This window comes from Scleropages formosus, chromosome 10 (assembly GCF_900964775.1).
Source record: "Scleropages formosus chromosome 10, fSclFor1.1, whole genome shotgun sequence".
Taxonomy (NCBI): domain Eukaryota; kingdom Metazoa; phylum Chordata; class Actinopteri; order Osteoglossiformes; family Osteoglossidae; genus Scleropages; species Scleropages formosus.
In genome coordinates, this window is record NC_041815.1 from 28,774,657 (window position 1) to 28,790,129 (window position 15,473).

Here is a 15,473-nt window from a genome sequence, read left to right on the forward strand (position 1 = left end):
AGATGCTTAAGTGAAAACCACTCACAGCTGCTGTCTCTCAACCTCTAAATGAATCATAGTCTATTTACCTGAATTCCAATATTAGATAACCAACTTCACAATGATATAAAAAAAATATACAGCTGCATGGTAATTTTTACTGATTGTCACTGTGGCTCACAGTGTGGGTACCGCAATCTATGGTAGGGCATCAGGAAGAGGGTTTGAACTAGTAACCTTCAGGTTCCAAGACAGCCCTACCCACCCTGCTGCCCACTGTCAGGAGCAAAGCTGAAAGCAATGAGAAGTTATGCTGAAGAAGTGGCGCAGTATAATGTTATTACTTTTAACAATGGTAAGGACAGTGATATATATAATTGTCATAATCATCATTATCACTGTCCCTCAATAAGGACATTAATATGCAGCTGCATGCAACAGGCAGATGCTCTGACGTTTGTACATATTTGCTTGGTCAACACCTCCACCCTCTCTGTGTACACAGACAGCAGAGCAGCAGGAACTCCGCTTCTCCACTGTTTTAGTGGGACAGCGTCCACAAGCGCACCTTGTCAGATGGGAGGACAGGTGATATAAAAAAAGGCCATATTCTAGTCATCTGACACTTGCATTCCTCAAAATACTCACAAAGTAAACAGTGGTATTGATGTCATTTGAGACTGTTTACCTGGTCCATATTTGGCTCATTGTTTCATGTCTAGTCACCAAGTTGTCCACTGATAAGACACTGCTGCATTACTCAGATGCGTGTGTGTGTATGTGTGTGTTGCAGAGCCCTCTGGAAAAGGGCCTCATCACACCCGTCTCCTTGGGCTTCTGATCTTGCACCGAATCCCTGGAGGTGCAGGTTCACAAACTGGGTTTTCCAGGAGCATCATGAGACACCACACCCACGAACACACTGACCCACCGCAGCTCCTCTTCTCTGTTGCTAATCCTTCGAACCGCCGCAGCTCCCATGGGCTCAGGAGCCCCCTGGAAACCTCCGCTCTGCAGGCAGCAAAAACAGATCTGGAAACATCAACACCGTGGCATTAGTTTAGTCCGCAATCAGATGTCAGCAAGAATCATGAGGGTATTATTGTTTTTGTCACGGTGGCCGTGTGCAGTACTCTGCATTTAATACAGAAACATAAATGCAATATAGGCTGCGCTGCGGTGCTGGAAGGAAGTCCTCAAAGCTATAAATAAAAACCATTGAGATATGTCTTCCTGTGATGCATGTCAAAATGTTTTGCATGTGCAAATGAAGTTCGCAATAAGGATATATACTTAAACATAATGTTCGTTATGGACTATATTTGAAGTCTGGTGACATGACAAAGCAAAAAATACTAATTATTAATACTTCCTCTTAGCACTGCTGGGCAGAGAGAAGTTGGTGAAAGCCACATTTCTTTTTTTAAACGTAATATGAAACATATCATATTATGAAACATTTTAAAAATATGAGCTACTAGTTTAGCAGTAACATTTTCCATGCCCAAATTAAACGTTGTCTAAAAGGGCTGTTTTTTGGTTTGTACTTCGTGACACTTTGTGATGTTTTCCTGAGCCTGAGTCACATGGGGAGCCGCTAGATGGACACCCTCCCCTGTCACCCACATGAGCGACATGTCACTTGTGAATGTGCTGAATGTGCTCCGCTTTACGTCTCTGGTGCCCTGTGAAAATGCGCTTTGGCTCTGAGACATGCTTAAGAGCAGAAGGCCCTAAACTAAAGTTAGTATCTGACTTTAATAGCAGAATTATTGCTTCTCTCTGATCCACTAATTAAGATGGACATTTGGTTGGCTGCTGATTCTCCCCACATCTCCCTGGCAGTAAGACTGAGACTCTACTTTTCCCACACTGAAATTTTACAGCTTTATCTTTACTATAACATAACATTTTTTTTAAATTACTGCTTACCCGTCAGGGGGTGCGGTGGCGCAGTGGGTTGGACCGCAGTCCTGCTCTCCCATGGGTCTGGGGTTCGAGTCCCGCTTGGGGTGCCTTGCGGCGGACTGGCGTCCCGTCCTGGGTGTGTCCCCTTCCCCCTCTGGCCTTACGCCCTGTGTTGCCGGGTAGGCTCCGGTTCCCCGTGACCCCGTATGGGACAAGCGGTTCTGAAAATGTGTGTGTGTGTGTGTACTGCTTACCCTGCGATGGCGTGGTGTCCCATTCATTGTGTACCCTCCTTTTTGTCCCACGCTTTCCGCAATAAGCTCTGGACCACCATGACCCTGCGCTGGACAAGTGGTTTCACAAAATGAATGGATGGATGGACATTATTAGTGTTTGATTCTTGGTGTCTCTTATAGTCATATAGTACAATGCAAAAGTCTTTGGTCACAAAATACTGTAAAAAAAAAAAAGTTCTTCAAGACATCTCACAAGATTGAAGATATCAGCAAGTTTTTGGAAAACGCCAGAAATTCTTCTTACTTTTTATTGCATCGATGTTTATTTGTGTTTATTCTAATGTGACGGTGTTTTGCGAACAAATAAACACTTGCTGCCCAGGGAAACAGTTGGAAACTGAATTTTCTTGGTGTCCCAAGATTCTGTGCTTTGCTGTATTTTGTACAGCATTATGGCCCTGGGACCAACCAGTGCTTCTCAAGGTTTCAGAGTTTAATTCCTGAAATTTCATCTGTAGGTACAATTCAAAACATTTTTATCATTCTAATTAAACCCTTACATGCAGGAGGAAGTGGGGTGTTTATATCCATCCATATTCATTTTCATATTCATTATCATATATTCAATTCCCCAGGTTAAAGGGTTTACCCTGAATGCACTGCTGCAGGATATAGAGAGGCAAATCATGGTAATATCTATTATCTAACTTTGTCAGTCACCATGAACCAAGGAGCGAGATAAGTAATGGTGCATAACATGCAGTTTACCTTTCAGAATGGGTGCAACTCAAAAGCTGCTGAAAACTGAGGAATTTCTCCCCTTATTGTCACCCTTGGATATTACACTTGACTGAGACGCCCTCTGGCGTCTCACATGTCCAGTGATGAGTATCAACATGGATGATCATGGATATTAACATATATTACACGCACCGTTGAATTGGTGCCCCAGACAGTCATCACTAGTGGACACAGTGAGTCACCTGGGCTCCGTGACAAGACACCTGCTGTGTCGGGAAAGTGTGACTGTTAAAACACAAATAGAGATACTAAAGTGACGTTTCCCCTGGGAATATGTTTAACTGTAATCAGACATTGCAATCACCGATAACGGTCCAATAGCCAAGCTGGTGTGTAAACACGGTGAGATCATGTATACAGCGTCTGAGGAGGCGAGTCCCGCATGTGCGACTCCAGGACTGCACTGTCCGCTCGAGTCTCCACGGCCGAATAGGATCTTTGGGAACTGTAGTTCTTATGGAGGATTTTAAAAAGAAAAAACTACACTTCCGTCTATGTCTTACGCAACAGTGACATCATCTGCGTATGTTTTCCGTCGGTATTGGATCTTTCTGGTGTTTACGGTGGGATCTGAGGGGGTTTCTGCCTGCGAAGGAACGTTTTGCGGAGCGTGCTGACAGAGCAGCCTGTCTGCATCCGCTGATTACTAATTCATGCTTTTGGCGTCGGCGCGAGTCGAGTCGCACGCACGACCTCGTCCTCGGCGGGCAAGATGCTGCTGTCAGCGATCCCCAGGCACGTGCTGCAGCGCGGCCCGCGGGCGCGCAGCCTGTCCCCGCGTCGCGTGCTGAAAACCAACGCGGCGGACGCGGCGCCGAGGGACGGCCCGTTCGCGTGCGCGTGGCGCGTTTCGAGGAGAGACGGCGCGCCGAGCGAGAGCGCCTCGGCGCCCCTGAACGCGGGCTCGCGCGCGCAGTACCACCAGCTGACCGCGAGGTGGATCGCGAGCCTGCAGGGCCGGAGGAGCTCGTGGAGCGCGCTCGCGGCCGGGGGGCGCGAGAAGGGCTACTGGGACGAAGGGCGCGAAGACGGCGGAAAGGGCGAAAGGAGTGAAAGGCGCTGTGGGGCAGCGTCGGCCGGAGTGCTGTCGGCGGCTGCCTTGGCCTACTGTTTAAAGAAGGACTCTGACTCGAAAGGTGCACTGTTTGTTGTTATCATTATAATTCTAATTATTATTATTCTCTAAACGAGGTAAGTTCCTGGTTGAAACGTCATTTCTTAATTCCTCTCGTCTTTCCTCAGGCGACGCTCTGCTGGAAGCTTCGAGGACCAGTAACGTTCAAGACGTTGCAAGGTCTGCTTGACTGATAGATTTAAAATGCGTACTAGACGTTTAGAGTTTGTGTACACCTGTGTGTTTCGTGACCGTCTACTGTAAAGTTCAAGCACGTCCTACCACCTTTTTTAATCCGTATTGCGGAGGGAACTGCACTTAAGCTCGTGCCTCCCCGTCACCGCGGGCCCTCCTGCTGTGACGTCACAGTCACCTGTTCCTCTTGCGCGTCACACCCCCGCTTGTCCGCTAGGGGGAGGCTGGAGCTCATCTTTCAGCGATGCTCCCGCTCGGGGATGGAAGAGTCCGAATCGCTCGCTCATAAACCACCTTCAACCAACTCGTAGTTACCTTGAGGAAAACAGTGTTTGTTCCCTTTGGTAAATTACATGACATTTTATTTTGTGGACGGATGCTGAATTTCTCCTCCTCACATGCATACTGATAGGCCACAACGGTTACCCCTTACTTACACCCGTTCTCTGGAGCTCACACTTTATTTCAGTTGCAAGAAGCACAGTGGACATCTCCCTCAACAAGTGCAAGTCTCAGTCTGTAACACTTAAGGGTGTGTGTGTGGAAGAGATTGGCGTAGTCTTGTCCAGCAGATGGCAGGAGGAGCCGGAGCCCCTTTTTTGCCCCCAGTCCTGTGCTAGTGTTTTTACCCCCTCCTTTCCAGGTTGCGCTGAATTAAATAGGTCCTGCAAAGTCCCTCTGTTGGCCCCTTGTTCACCCAGTCACTCACCCTGAACTCCAGGAGGGAATTATGATATGGGTGCATTTGAGGGGTGGGACATAGGATGGGGTTTGAAGAGCCATCTGCCAGCCAGTGTGTTTCTGGCTGTGTGTGGGTGTGTGCAGTTTCTGGACAGCACCCTTTGTGGTGGTCTTGTATCTTTTACAGAAATCCATTTTACATTTTATGCACCTTCAAAGGAGGGCTGTCACGGTGACCCTCTGTAGAGAAGACGTCTGCCCGATGCAGTGTAAACCCGTTAAAAATGAGCCGTGCCAGAAAATATAATTATGTCTGTATTATTAGCTTCTGAAAATTATTATGTCTCCCCAGGCAAGGTGTTCCGTGTCATCACACTGGTAGTGCTTCTGAGTTTCCAAAATCTGGTTGAATCATGGAGTTTCCTTACTAATCAGGAAGTGTTGGCCATTAATGTGATGGCGGGAGATTCTGCGATTGATCGATTCGCCTACCTGCCTTTGTTCAGCAAAGGTCCGGCAGGCAGCATGTGTGCGGACCGTACGCCGCGATGGCCCATGTAACTGGATCCGGATCTGGCAGGGGACTGGAGACATAGTGCAGCAGGGTGGGCGACACATGTTTGGACTGTTCTACTGCCGGCGAGGCAACCGTGCAGATGGCACAGCTGCGGCCACAGATGTGTTAAGTGTTTTAGTTAGAGCTGCGCAGGTGTGGCTGGCCAGCGGGGGCCAGGTAGAAGGTAGAGCAACTGTGTTTACAGTAAACACAGACGGTGACCCATGAAGAACATAAGACTGAGGACAGAAGGGTGACTTTTCTGAACGGTGGAGGGATTAGTTGAGATGGTTGGACTGTCTGTAGGTAATTGTGGAACACCCCCCCCCCCCCCCCCCCCCCCCCCTTTTTTTTTTTTGTTCAAGTTCGCTGGGTGACACTGACTGCCATCCTGGATCCCAGGAGACAAATAACAATGAAAAATGCTGATCGAATTACAGTATTTCGTAAAGCTTCTTACGCAGCTTTACTTGGAAAAGTGGTGCCCAGATGTATGTGTATTAATGTGACTATGTAAACGGTCATGTTAGTGCTGTTTCTATTTCTAGTCCTGTAAGTGTACTTCAGTGCTGGAACAAGGATGTTTTCTTGTTAATTAAAACGGTTTCTCAAAGTGCTTTACTGTAAAGAACAAAGATATGTGGCTTACAACTCTAAAGCTGAGAAAGTTAAAGCAAATGTATGTTTCCATTTGAAAAAATTATAGTAAGAGAACAACAGAGTAAAACCAACTGTAAAGTGAAAAGAGAAAATAATAGTAAAACAAACAAGAGTAAGAAGGGATAGAAAGAAGGGACAGTGCAAATATCCTAAGTTTAAAATATTTTGAACATGTGTTCAGATTAAACACTAACGTATATTGTATACAGAATATGTTATCATCTGTGTGGTTCTGTGTACTTTAGGTTGCTGGCTGAGGGAGTCGACCCAAATTACCGCCACCGCCTGGGATGGACCCCGCTCATGGTGGCATCTATGAACCGGCTGCACAAGTAAGCCCTTGCATGTCCTCGGTGTGTTTTAATTTAATATATTTTGCTTTTGTTTGAGAAAACATTCTATTAATATTTGCTTAATTAACCTGAACAGCTGAAGTCTTACCATTGCTTTGCTCGCTACTGCTGTCTCTCCAGTGATGAGCTGTCTGTCTCTTTTAATCCAAGCATCGCGTCTGACGTCCCTTAATTGCTGTTGGCATTGCGAGACAGTAAGGGCTAATGTGCATTGGCCCCCATTGGGTGCCAAGAGGAACACCTCTGCTGGACTGAGCCTTTTCGGCATGTTGGCTCCCGTCCCCATCTGACCCTTTGATTCTACCCACAATGTTGAGGTCTTGTGAAGTGCAAAGTGCGCCTTTCACACCAGCGAGTGCATTCAAGGGCCCCCTGTGTCACCCCTCCCCGCACACACCCTCCAAATTCAATTAAGTGTCCTCCTTGCAAACATCGAAAGGGAAATCTGATTTGGGAACGTGAGCCAATGGGGCGCATCCCACTTTGAACCTCAGGGTCCCGTTCAAGAGCTGGAGACACAAGTGTGCAAGTCAAATGATCAGCCCCTTCGGAGACACTCAAACACACCCTCACACACACCACCCTGGCGAGCGGATTAGGCTGGGCCTGGATGCCAGCGAAACTCTTTGCAGTTGCACCGTGGCAGGATGAGCCGATATCTTAGTTTGACTGAGGGGAACGTCCAATTTACAGCCCTAGCAATCCACCTGTCCCTCAAACTTCCCTTGTGACACATGGGTGACCTTTCAGACATGTCCCACCCTCCCCAACATATCAATCTGGACTCATCGATTGTATTGTTTTTATGGTGAATCAGATGTAATTTTACGAGATTCAGATATGTCATTATGCTGTGCAGTGCCGAAAATGCTCCCTACATTAATGACTGACCATTTCAGATTGCGTTTCGGTCATATAGTTCGGATGTTATCCCTGAACTTGGCTTACATGCAATTCGATTTGCTGTGTTGCGGTGACAGAAAGCAGTGAAGCACAATTGATCTCATTTCAATTAGTGTACTGTTTAACGAATTACCGCACGTTATAATTGGGTCTATATTTCTTCTTGTAGAGGAATCAAAACCTTTTGTGACATAACATCCGTACGCCGGTACATGTGATGTTTCTGCGCTGCATGATGCCCCCCCCCACATAGATTAGAGTAATGCTGAAATGTAATTTTGCCTTTGTAAATGCAAAAGAATTGTTAAAATGTCCTCAGCGGAGGCAGCGGTCAAAATCTTTGTTTTCAAATGGATTTTGTTTAAGTTTGCAGCATAAAGTATTTTTAAAGCGCTTAATCTAACGGATCACTTTAAATGCGTGTAACGTGAATAAACATATTGGGTCTCCCGACGGAAGCCCTGCCCCAGTGCCGGTCTGGTCAGGCGAGGTGTCCAGACCTGATTTACGTTTGGGGAGGGGGGATGCAGGAAGGCTGTGTTTGCGTAGCTTTGATGTTAACTTGGTCTGGCGAGGGCCAGGGGCAGCCCCTCTTTGCCCCATAGCCAAACGTTAAGGCCCCCCCGACAAAGCGCCCCTCAGGCCGAGTTTTCACGCACACAATGGCTGACTGGCGACGAAGTGGAACGTCTGTTGACTGTTCCGATCGACCGGCCCGGTCGCCTCCTCGTTGGGCAGCAACATAAAAGCTGAAGTTTTCCCATCTCGGCCCCTGGGCTGATGAGGAGGGCAGAGACAGAGCGATTGCATTCTCGAGAGGGATAATCCGCTTTTCGCAGGAACTCGGTGGGAATGTCATCAGATTACGTGAAAGACCGGCACTCCGGCCATGCATTTAGTGGAGGCAAGGACCTGTCGATTGCAGTCATTTACGAACTGGGAGAATCGAGATTTTACTCCCTGAAATCAAGTTGACCTGAAATATTAGATACCCACTCAGCATCATTATTCAGGTAGAAGACCTTGTTTTACACCAGGATGCGTTGAGGAGGAGTGTGGAGGAAGTGCCTGAGTGAAACCTCTCAGACCACTGAATTTTGTATGGCTGCACACATTTTGTATTGAAAGGCAGTGTTTGACAGGGTGTTGGACTGGCTCAAGGTGATGGTGTGGCTCCTCCCCCAACACCAGCCGGCACTTAGCATTAACGGAAATACTCATTTCCTCCTCCCTCCACTTTTGTTTTGTAAACACTTTGTCAAGTTGACTGATGTGTCCTCTGTGCCCCAGAAGGAGCCAGAAAACGCCACCTAAGCGTGAGGCGAATGGCTGTACCACAAGAAGGACAGTCACCTTCCCATACACAGCTTTAGTGTAATTATTTTTTTCTCAGCCTCAGAACACAATAAAACAAAAAAGACTGTTAATGTCTATCAGTTATGTGGCCAGTAACCTGCAGCATGAGTGGGTTGTAGGATCCAGACCTGTGGTCCTGGAATAAAGCCTTTAGTTGTGTTTTTAAGGGGATGGGTGCGGAACTATGCCTGTTCATCACCAAATTGCTGTTTGTTCTTCTCCTCCATTTGCAGTAATCACCTTATCTGAGCATTTTCCAGAAGATTCTTTCTGCTTCTTTTCTAATACCCTTGCATCCCCCACAGACCTCCCGACTCTTCCTCACCTTCCCTGTCCTCGCCTTGCCATGTTTGGGGTGAGTGTTTGGAGAAGTGCTTTCCAGGGGTCAGAGCCTCGTTCGGATCACTGCCCCCTCGCTTCCACAGATACAGTAACAATGGGGGGCCATTCGCCCTCAGACCTTTCACCCCCATCCCCCCGGTTACCCTGCTCAGGTCTCTAGGCACACAAAGGGAGTCTCGCAAAGATGGGTCTGCGGGGGAAAAACCCAAGTGTCCTCAACATTACTCTAGCTGGCCTCGTCCTCCTGTCCAGCGGTGTTTTAACGAACCCAGCCCCGGGCCTGCTGTACACTGCCCTTTGGATGGTCTCCCGGACAGTCAGGTAGTGTAGTGGTTAGAGCTGCTGCCTCTGGATTCAAAGGTTACAGGTTCAAATTCCACCTCTAGCTGTAGTACTATTGAGCAAGGTACTTACTCTAAATTGCTCTGGTAAAATTACCCAGCTGTATAAATGGTAAGTAATTGTAAGTAGATTAATGTTGTAAGTCACTATGGAGAAAAGCATTGGCTAAATGCATAAATGTAAATCTTTGTGCATCGGTCACAAACCTGATGGTGCTTTATGTATCACACACACAAATGTATTGCTGTGTGTCCTTGCAGTCCAACTGGGGTCTTGTAAACGTATTTATTAAATACACTTCCTGCTTCGACCTTGAGAAGGTGCGCTGGAAAGGAGAGCGTGGTGTACCCTTCACATTCCGAACACGTTTCCAACCACCCTTCCTGGAAACCATGAGGTGACCTGCTGACGGGCAGCGTGCAGGTGACAGGGATGCGTGGGCTGAGCGACAGACTGAAAGAGGTCCTCCCGTCAAGCACGATAATGGGGTGCAGTATTCCTCAAGGCCAGTCCACACTTCATTCCGTAGGAAACGTTTGTTTTGACACTGGCGGATCCAGGTCTGTCTGCTCCAGTGAAGGGGTTCGACCTTCCCCCTCCAAACCCAAGCATATGCCCAGGTCACGGAGGCGGTGGAGTGTGAGGGGAAGTGTACCAAGGTAGCCAGGCAGTTCCTTTCCCCCCCGTCACCATGGAAGCTGGTCATGCCGTCAGGGTCTGGTTCCCACCTTGACCTCAAGGACCCCGGAATGTGAGCCACTATAACCAGAATTCGTGTTTTCACGGCGACGGAGAACGTAAAGTTTGGTCGGGCTTTGGGGACGGAAGTAGCTCTCGCCTCAACACGGGTCTTCAGAACCCACTCAATACCACCCAGCTCTCCTGAACCCGACTCTGCTGAATGTAGTGCTTTCTGAGTCGTTTGGTGTGTGGTCCATCTGATGGTTGCCTTGGTCTGCATCCAGGATCGGCAGCAGACTGTCAGACGGGCAGTAAAATTTTCATTTTGACATGAAGCAATGTCATACTAAAATAGCTGACATCTTTTACTGCTACCACTGTGGCTCTTAGTGCTGCATTTTTGTGACAGAAATAAAAAAAACAAAAAAAAAAAGGGAATTTTTTAAGTAGGGGGTACAGTTGTAACACTTTGTATATCGAAATATGATCATGAATCATGAAATGGCTTTGTGTTCTCCAGTAACTTTGCATAGAAGTAGAGACTTTGAGTTCTGGAACTGAGCTTAGAGGCAGATCTGTGATGTGATTTGAATTGAGATATTCTGCAAATTTTGACATTTAGTTTGAAGATTTCCAGGTTACACTTTTTTTTTTTTCCTGCCATTTTGAATTATTTGTAATGGACCTTGTAGAATAATGCTCAAATACAATGCTCTCAGTGTTTGGTATCGAGTGTGGTAAACCTCATATTTCGTTCGTACATTCTTTCTTCATACACCTGTAAAAGGACTCCAAGTCCTCTTGTTGCCCTGAGGTCCACATGATGTCCATCTCCCTTCTCTCTGTCTTTCTGTCTTGTCTGCAGTGTGACGAAGGCCCTGCTGGATGGTGGCGCTGATCCAAACCTGGGGGACGACTTCAGCAATGTGTACAGCTACTCGCGCGAGAAGGGAATTCACTCTCTTGAAGGTGATCGGCCAGACAGCCTATTTTCATAGGTCAAAGGATGCATCTGCTTGAATGTGATTGGTCAGGCATCGAGGGGATGTGGGTTATCGGATTCATCTGTGTGAATGTGGTTGGTTGGTCTTTCAGTCATGAAGTTCACTCACCCAGTGATGATTGGTTAGTCATCTAGGAGATAGAGATCATGGGTTGATTGTAGCTTTCTTGAGATTTTTCACCTTAGTCAGATTGGATGATGGAAGAAACTGTACTACCCTCTGCATTAACAGCAACGATGTTATCAATTTTGCTTCTGATACTGTTATCTTTGGTTGTCTACTGTGTAAATTTCAGACCCCAGAGAGTAACTGTGCCGCTTTATCTGTGCTCTCAGACATCACCTCTGTCGCCCTCATTCCATTTGTCTTGTGCACCAACCTGACTTGACCTTTGGGTTCCGATAATCACTCCTTGTTTGTCCTTTTTGTTTAATTTTTTTTCCTCTCCTTTTTGCGGTCTCTCATTGTGAAAGCGCTGTTTCACTCCTCCGAACGCACTACGGTCTAGTTTTTCGTTATTAGATGTATAAATTCTACACAACGACATTCATATCTAGCCCACTGTACCAGTCCCTTATTTGCATGTATGTAAGCGTTTCATTTCGTCCTGTTTATTTATTTTTCATAACAGCATCCACAACTCCATAAAAACTGCACCGCAGTCAGGAAGAAGCTCTGGCTGGAGACATATTTATATATGATATGTATATTACAGACATTTATATTGTTGGCAGTTTTTTGTGCCGTCTGGGAGGGAGATTTCCCAGATGCAGGCTGATGGATGGGTCCTGCTTCTTCCTGTGACGTTTTATTGAGTTTGCCATGATTATCCAGCTCTCAGACGTTTGTTACAGATGACGAGTAGGCCTGTCAGGAACCCGGAGCCATGGAAAGGGGGCTTGTGTGTGTGTGTGTGTGTGTGTGTGTGTGTGTGTGTGTGTGTGTGTGTGTGTGTGTGTGTGTGTTCGTGCGTGCATGTGTGCATACATCTGTGTGTGTGTGCACTGAGAGTGGAAAAAGGAGTGTATCTTTTTTTGCATGCATTTATCAGATAACTTGCCATTTCAGTACATTGGGGAGCTGCTGTTTATTTGTATGTTTTGTGTGTGTGTTTGTGTGTCTGAAGCACCAGTGTAAAACAAAGGAATTCTAAAATTGCTTTTAATCAGTGTGAAACTGTATTATTATTTTTAGTGTGCATTTTTTTAATTTTCTGCAATTTTTCAAAAATTTTATTCCTCTGCTCACTTGTGTTTTCCACCAGGTCCTAATCCACTGTTTACTTGTTCTTACCTTGTTTTTACCCTGTGACTTAGTGCTGGTCATCAGAGAGGACGAGTTCAGCAACCGGCTGAATGGCCGAGCCAATTTTCGGGGCTGCACACCATTGCACTACGCCGTTCTCGCAGATGACCTGCGTATAGTGCACATGCTCCTGGAGGCAGGTGGGTGTCGCACTTGCACAAAAAGGGTCAGGGGTCACACAGGGTCCATTCACTCCAGTTGGCGGCAGGGGCATTTCTGCTTCTCATGGCAGATGCACTCAGCAATTTCATGTTGCAGGGAAGAGTTGAACTCTAAAAGAAAGCAAAAAGCTTGCTTCTACGTACCTGTGGACTGCAGTAGGAAACTGCTCACTAGAGGATGTCCTTTCTTTTAAAAATATGCACCAAACACTAAGCCAATTTATTGAATTTTTTTTTATCAATTTTTTTTTAAAAGCAGGATGTTTGTTGTTAAACCTTTAGAAGGGACCTTTTTGTGAGGCAGGAAAATCCAGCCAAGTAAATTCTCAGAATATTGTCATACAAAGTAGAGAGTGAATACCTTCTCCCCCCCACCCCCACTTCTTTAAGCCAAAAAGTGAAACACTCTGGTTTTCTTTCCTGGGCATCAAACTTCAACGCTGTTCATTCTTATCTCCCTTCCCCTCACCTGTCATTCATTCAGGCTAGGGCAGCATGGTGGCACAGCAAGTAGCGCTGCTGTCTCACAGCACCTGGGTGGTGCGAGAGGACATGGGTTTGATCCCCCCCCTAAGTCTGTGTGGAGTTTGTATGTTCTCCCCGTGTTTGCGTGGGTTTCCTCCAGGTGCTCTGGTTTCCTCCCACAGTCCAAAGACATGCTGTTCAGGTTCACCCATAGTGTGTGAGTGACAGAGAGAGAGTGTGTGTGTGTGTGTTCCACTGATGTATGGATGAGTGACCCATTGTAAGTAGTGGATCTAGCAGTGTAAGTCACCGCGGTGAATAAGGTGTGTGGGCTGATAACACTACATAGAGTTGGAGAAAATATTCAGATAAATAACTATTTAAAGAAGAGACGCCAGTGGAAGCAGCCTTATAAATGAATGTTATCACAGTTTACAGAGCTTTTTGGTATCGTGATCCAAGGAGGACCAAGGCAAGGGGATCTAAAACTTTCCATAATGGGTATGAGTGCCCTGTCCCTCAAGTTCCGCATCTTAGCAGTCAAAACTCTCTTAAAGAGAATTTGTTTTACATACAACAGTGGAGTTAAATGGGGAAAGTCAGTAAACAAAATCGTAATCGCTGAACCCCCCGTCCCCACGATGCAACTTCAGGGTGTGTCTTTGGAAACGTACATCAGATCAGTAGATAAACACCACGTGTTCCTATGTCTGAAGTGTACTGAAACACAACTTACAACTTGTGCTCGTATTCCCTCTCCAGCTCCGTCAGGAACGCTGAGGTTTAAGCCCGAGGTGGAGATGCTGGGTGTTTCACTGAGGTGGCATGTTGATCAGCTGTTTGAATGTACTTCAGTAGATAGAAACCTGATAAACAAACTGTTCATATCTGTCTCATGCTGTGCATTTTGGCGTGTTTTACCGTCCTTTACAAATAATTTTGTCACGACAGTGGAAGTTCATCTGTGCCCTGCTAGCATGGCCTGACGGATTAGCCTCCCCCCAGTGGTTGTGTCCTGAAAATATCTTTTGCCAATAGCGGCTGCCATCAGGAGCGTTGGAGCCATGGGCAGGACACAGTTAGCTTAGCCATCGTGTCTTCACTCTCAATAAAGTACATCAATGGCTGCATACATCTCTGTCCTTTACAGTCAATAAAGATGGCCAGCGAGATAGATGGGTGCCCTGACCTGCGGAGACGCTACATTTCTATAGACATAAAGGAAAGTTTAATAAAAAATTGAAAAATTGGGTGCTGTCACTGTTTTGAACTTTGTTTTCCGACGGGGCAGGAAGGGTTTGGTTTATTTCCCTGGTGTGTGAACCCCCCCATTCTGGCCTGCTCTCTGGCCTCCAGGGGGCCAGAGGCTCCGGCCGTTATTGATCACCTGCCCTGGCTGCCCGGTTTAGGAACAAGCTCCACTAGCCCCTCGCAGGACTCTGTACATGGGGAGGCTGCTGGCAGGAACCCTGGGTTTTGACAGGCCGTGGGAGGTGAATAATGGTCCAGGCCACTCACCCCCCCAGTCCAAGAGGTCAACACTCTGCTTGGCACGGGCCGGTAGGACACCATTCTGTCCAGCTGCAGTTGCGCTGTGTGTGTTTGTGGGGAGACGGGATGCATGTGACCGTGTGCGTGAGATGGCGAAGAACACTGCATTCATTTATATTTTTGTTTGACTGTGTCTTTTTGCCATTGCTGAGCTGGCATCTCAGCGAGTCTCTGTCTGACCAAGGGTTTTCACTCGTTCTCATATAGAACGCCGGATAGAACATACGTGCGAATTAACCTTGATGCCTCTTTAAGTATTTCTGCCCAGAGGCTAAAGGGCCCAGATATTAAAGGCCCAAATGATGCTATTTATTATGTTGGAAAGAGCAGTGGAGCACAGGGTAACTGGGCAGGTTGGCAAGTGAATGAGATTGCAGGGTGGGGGTGTGCGCTTCCTCTTTATTGCTTTTGTGCTGCGTGTTTCTATCCTATTGATTGGAATTCATGAAGGAGAAATTTGGGGAGGTATCAATAACCTCAGCAATTAGTCCCTCAGGCGCCGTGCCTGGACCACTCCTAAACCCTAGGCCTTGGGTGTGGTCTGCGGTACCCGTCCCACTTTGACGTTAGCACATGCTGACGAATCTGATAGTTCGGTTATCACTACGATCGCACTTTATCTTGCAACACTGCTAGGAAATGTTCCTTTTTATACAACCAGCTTTGAGGTGCCTCTGAAATTGTGCAAGTGGGATTAAGAACCCTCTGGGTTCCGGGTTTAGTGCAGGACTTTGGTACCCTTGGAAAAGACTCCCCTCTTAAGAAATTCACATGTTAAATACTGCTTAAACAAGTTTGTGAATAATGTATGAGACACAGATTGGCAGTTAAATGCTCTCCTGAACAAGGGCATGGTGACCAGTTCTCATCCGTTAGCACT

The 15,473-nt window shown here is 46.8% G+C and overlaps 1 protein-coding gene across 1 annotated transcript in view; it reads left to right on the forward strand.

Annotated features, from left to right (window-relative positions):
- The first annotated feature begins 3,434 nt into the window (after positions 1-3,434).
- Positions 3,435-15,473, forward strand: part of clpb (ClpB family mitochondrial disaggregase) — a 28,109-nt gene continuing 16,070 nt past the window's right edge. Inside the window, exons 1-5 of the mRNA XM_018748465.2 lie at positions 3,435-4,060; positions 4,167-4,218; positions 6,376-6,462; positions 10,973-11,076; positions 12,428-12,556. Coding sequence (XP_018603981.2) covers positions 3,637-4,060; positions 4,167-4,218; positions 6,376-6,462; positions 10,973-11,076; positions 12,428-12,556 — 796 coding nt within the window. The 5' untranslated portion in view covers positions 3,435-3,636. The remainder of the gene's footprint in view (positions 4,061-4,166; positions 4,219-6,375; positions 6,463-10,972; positions 11,077-12,427; positions 12,557-15,473) is intronic.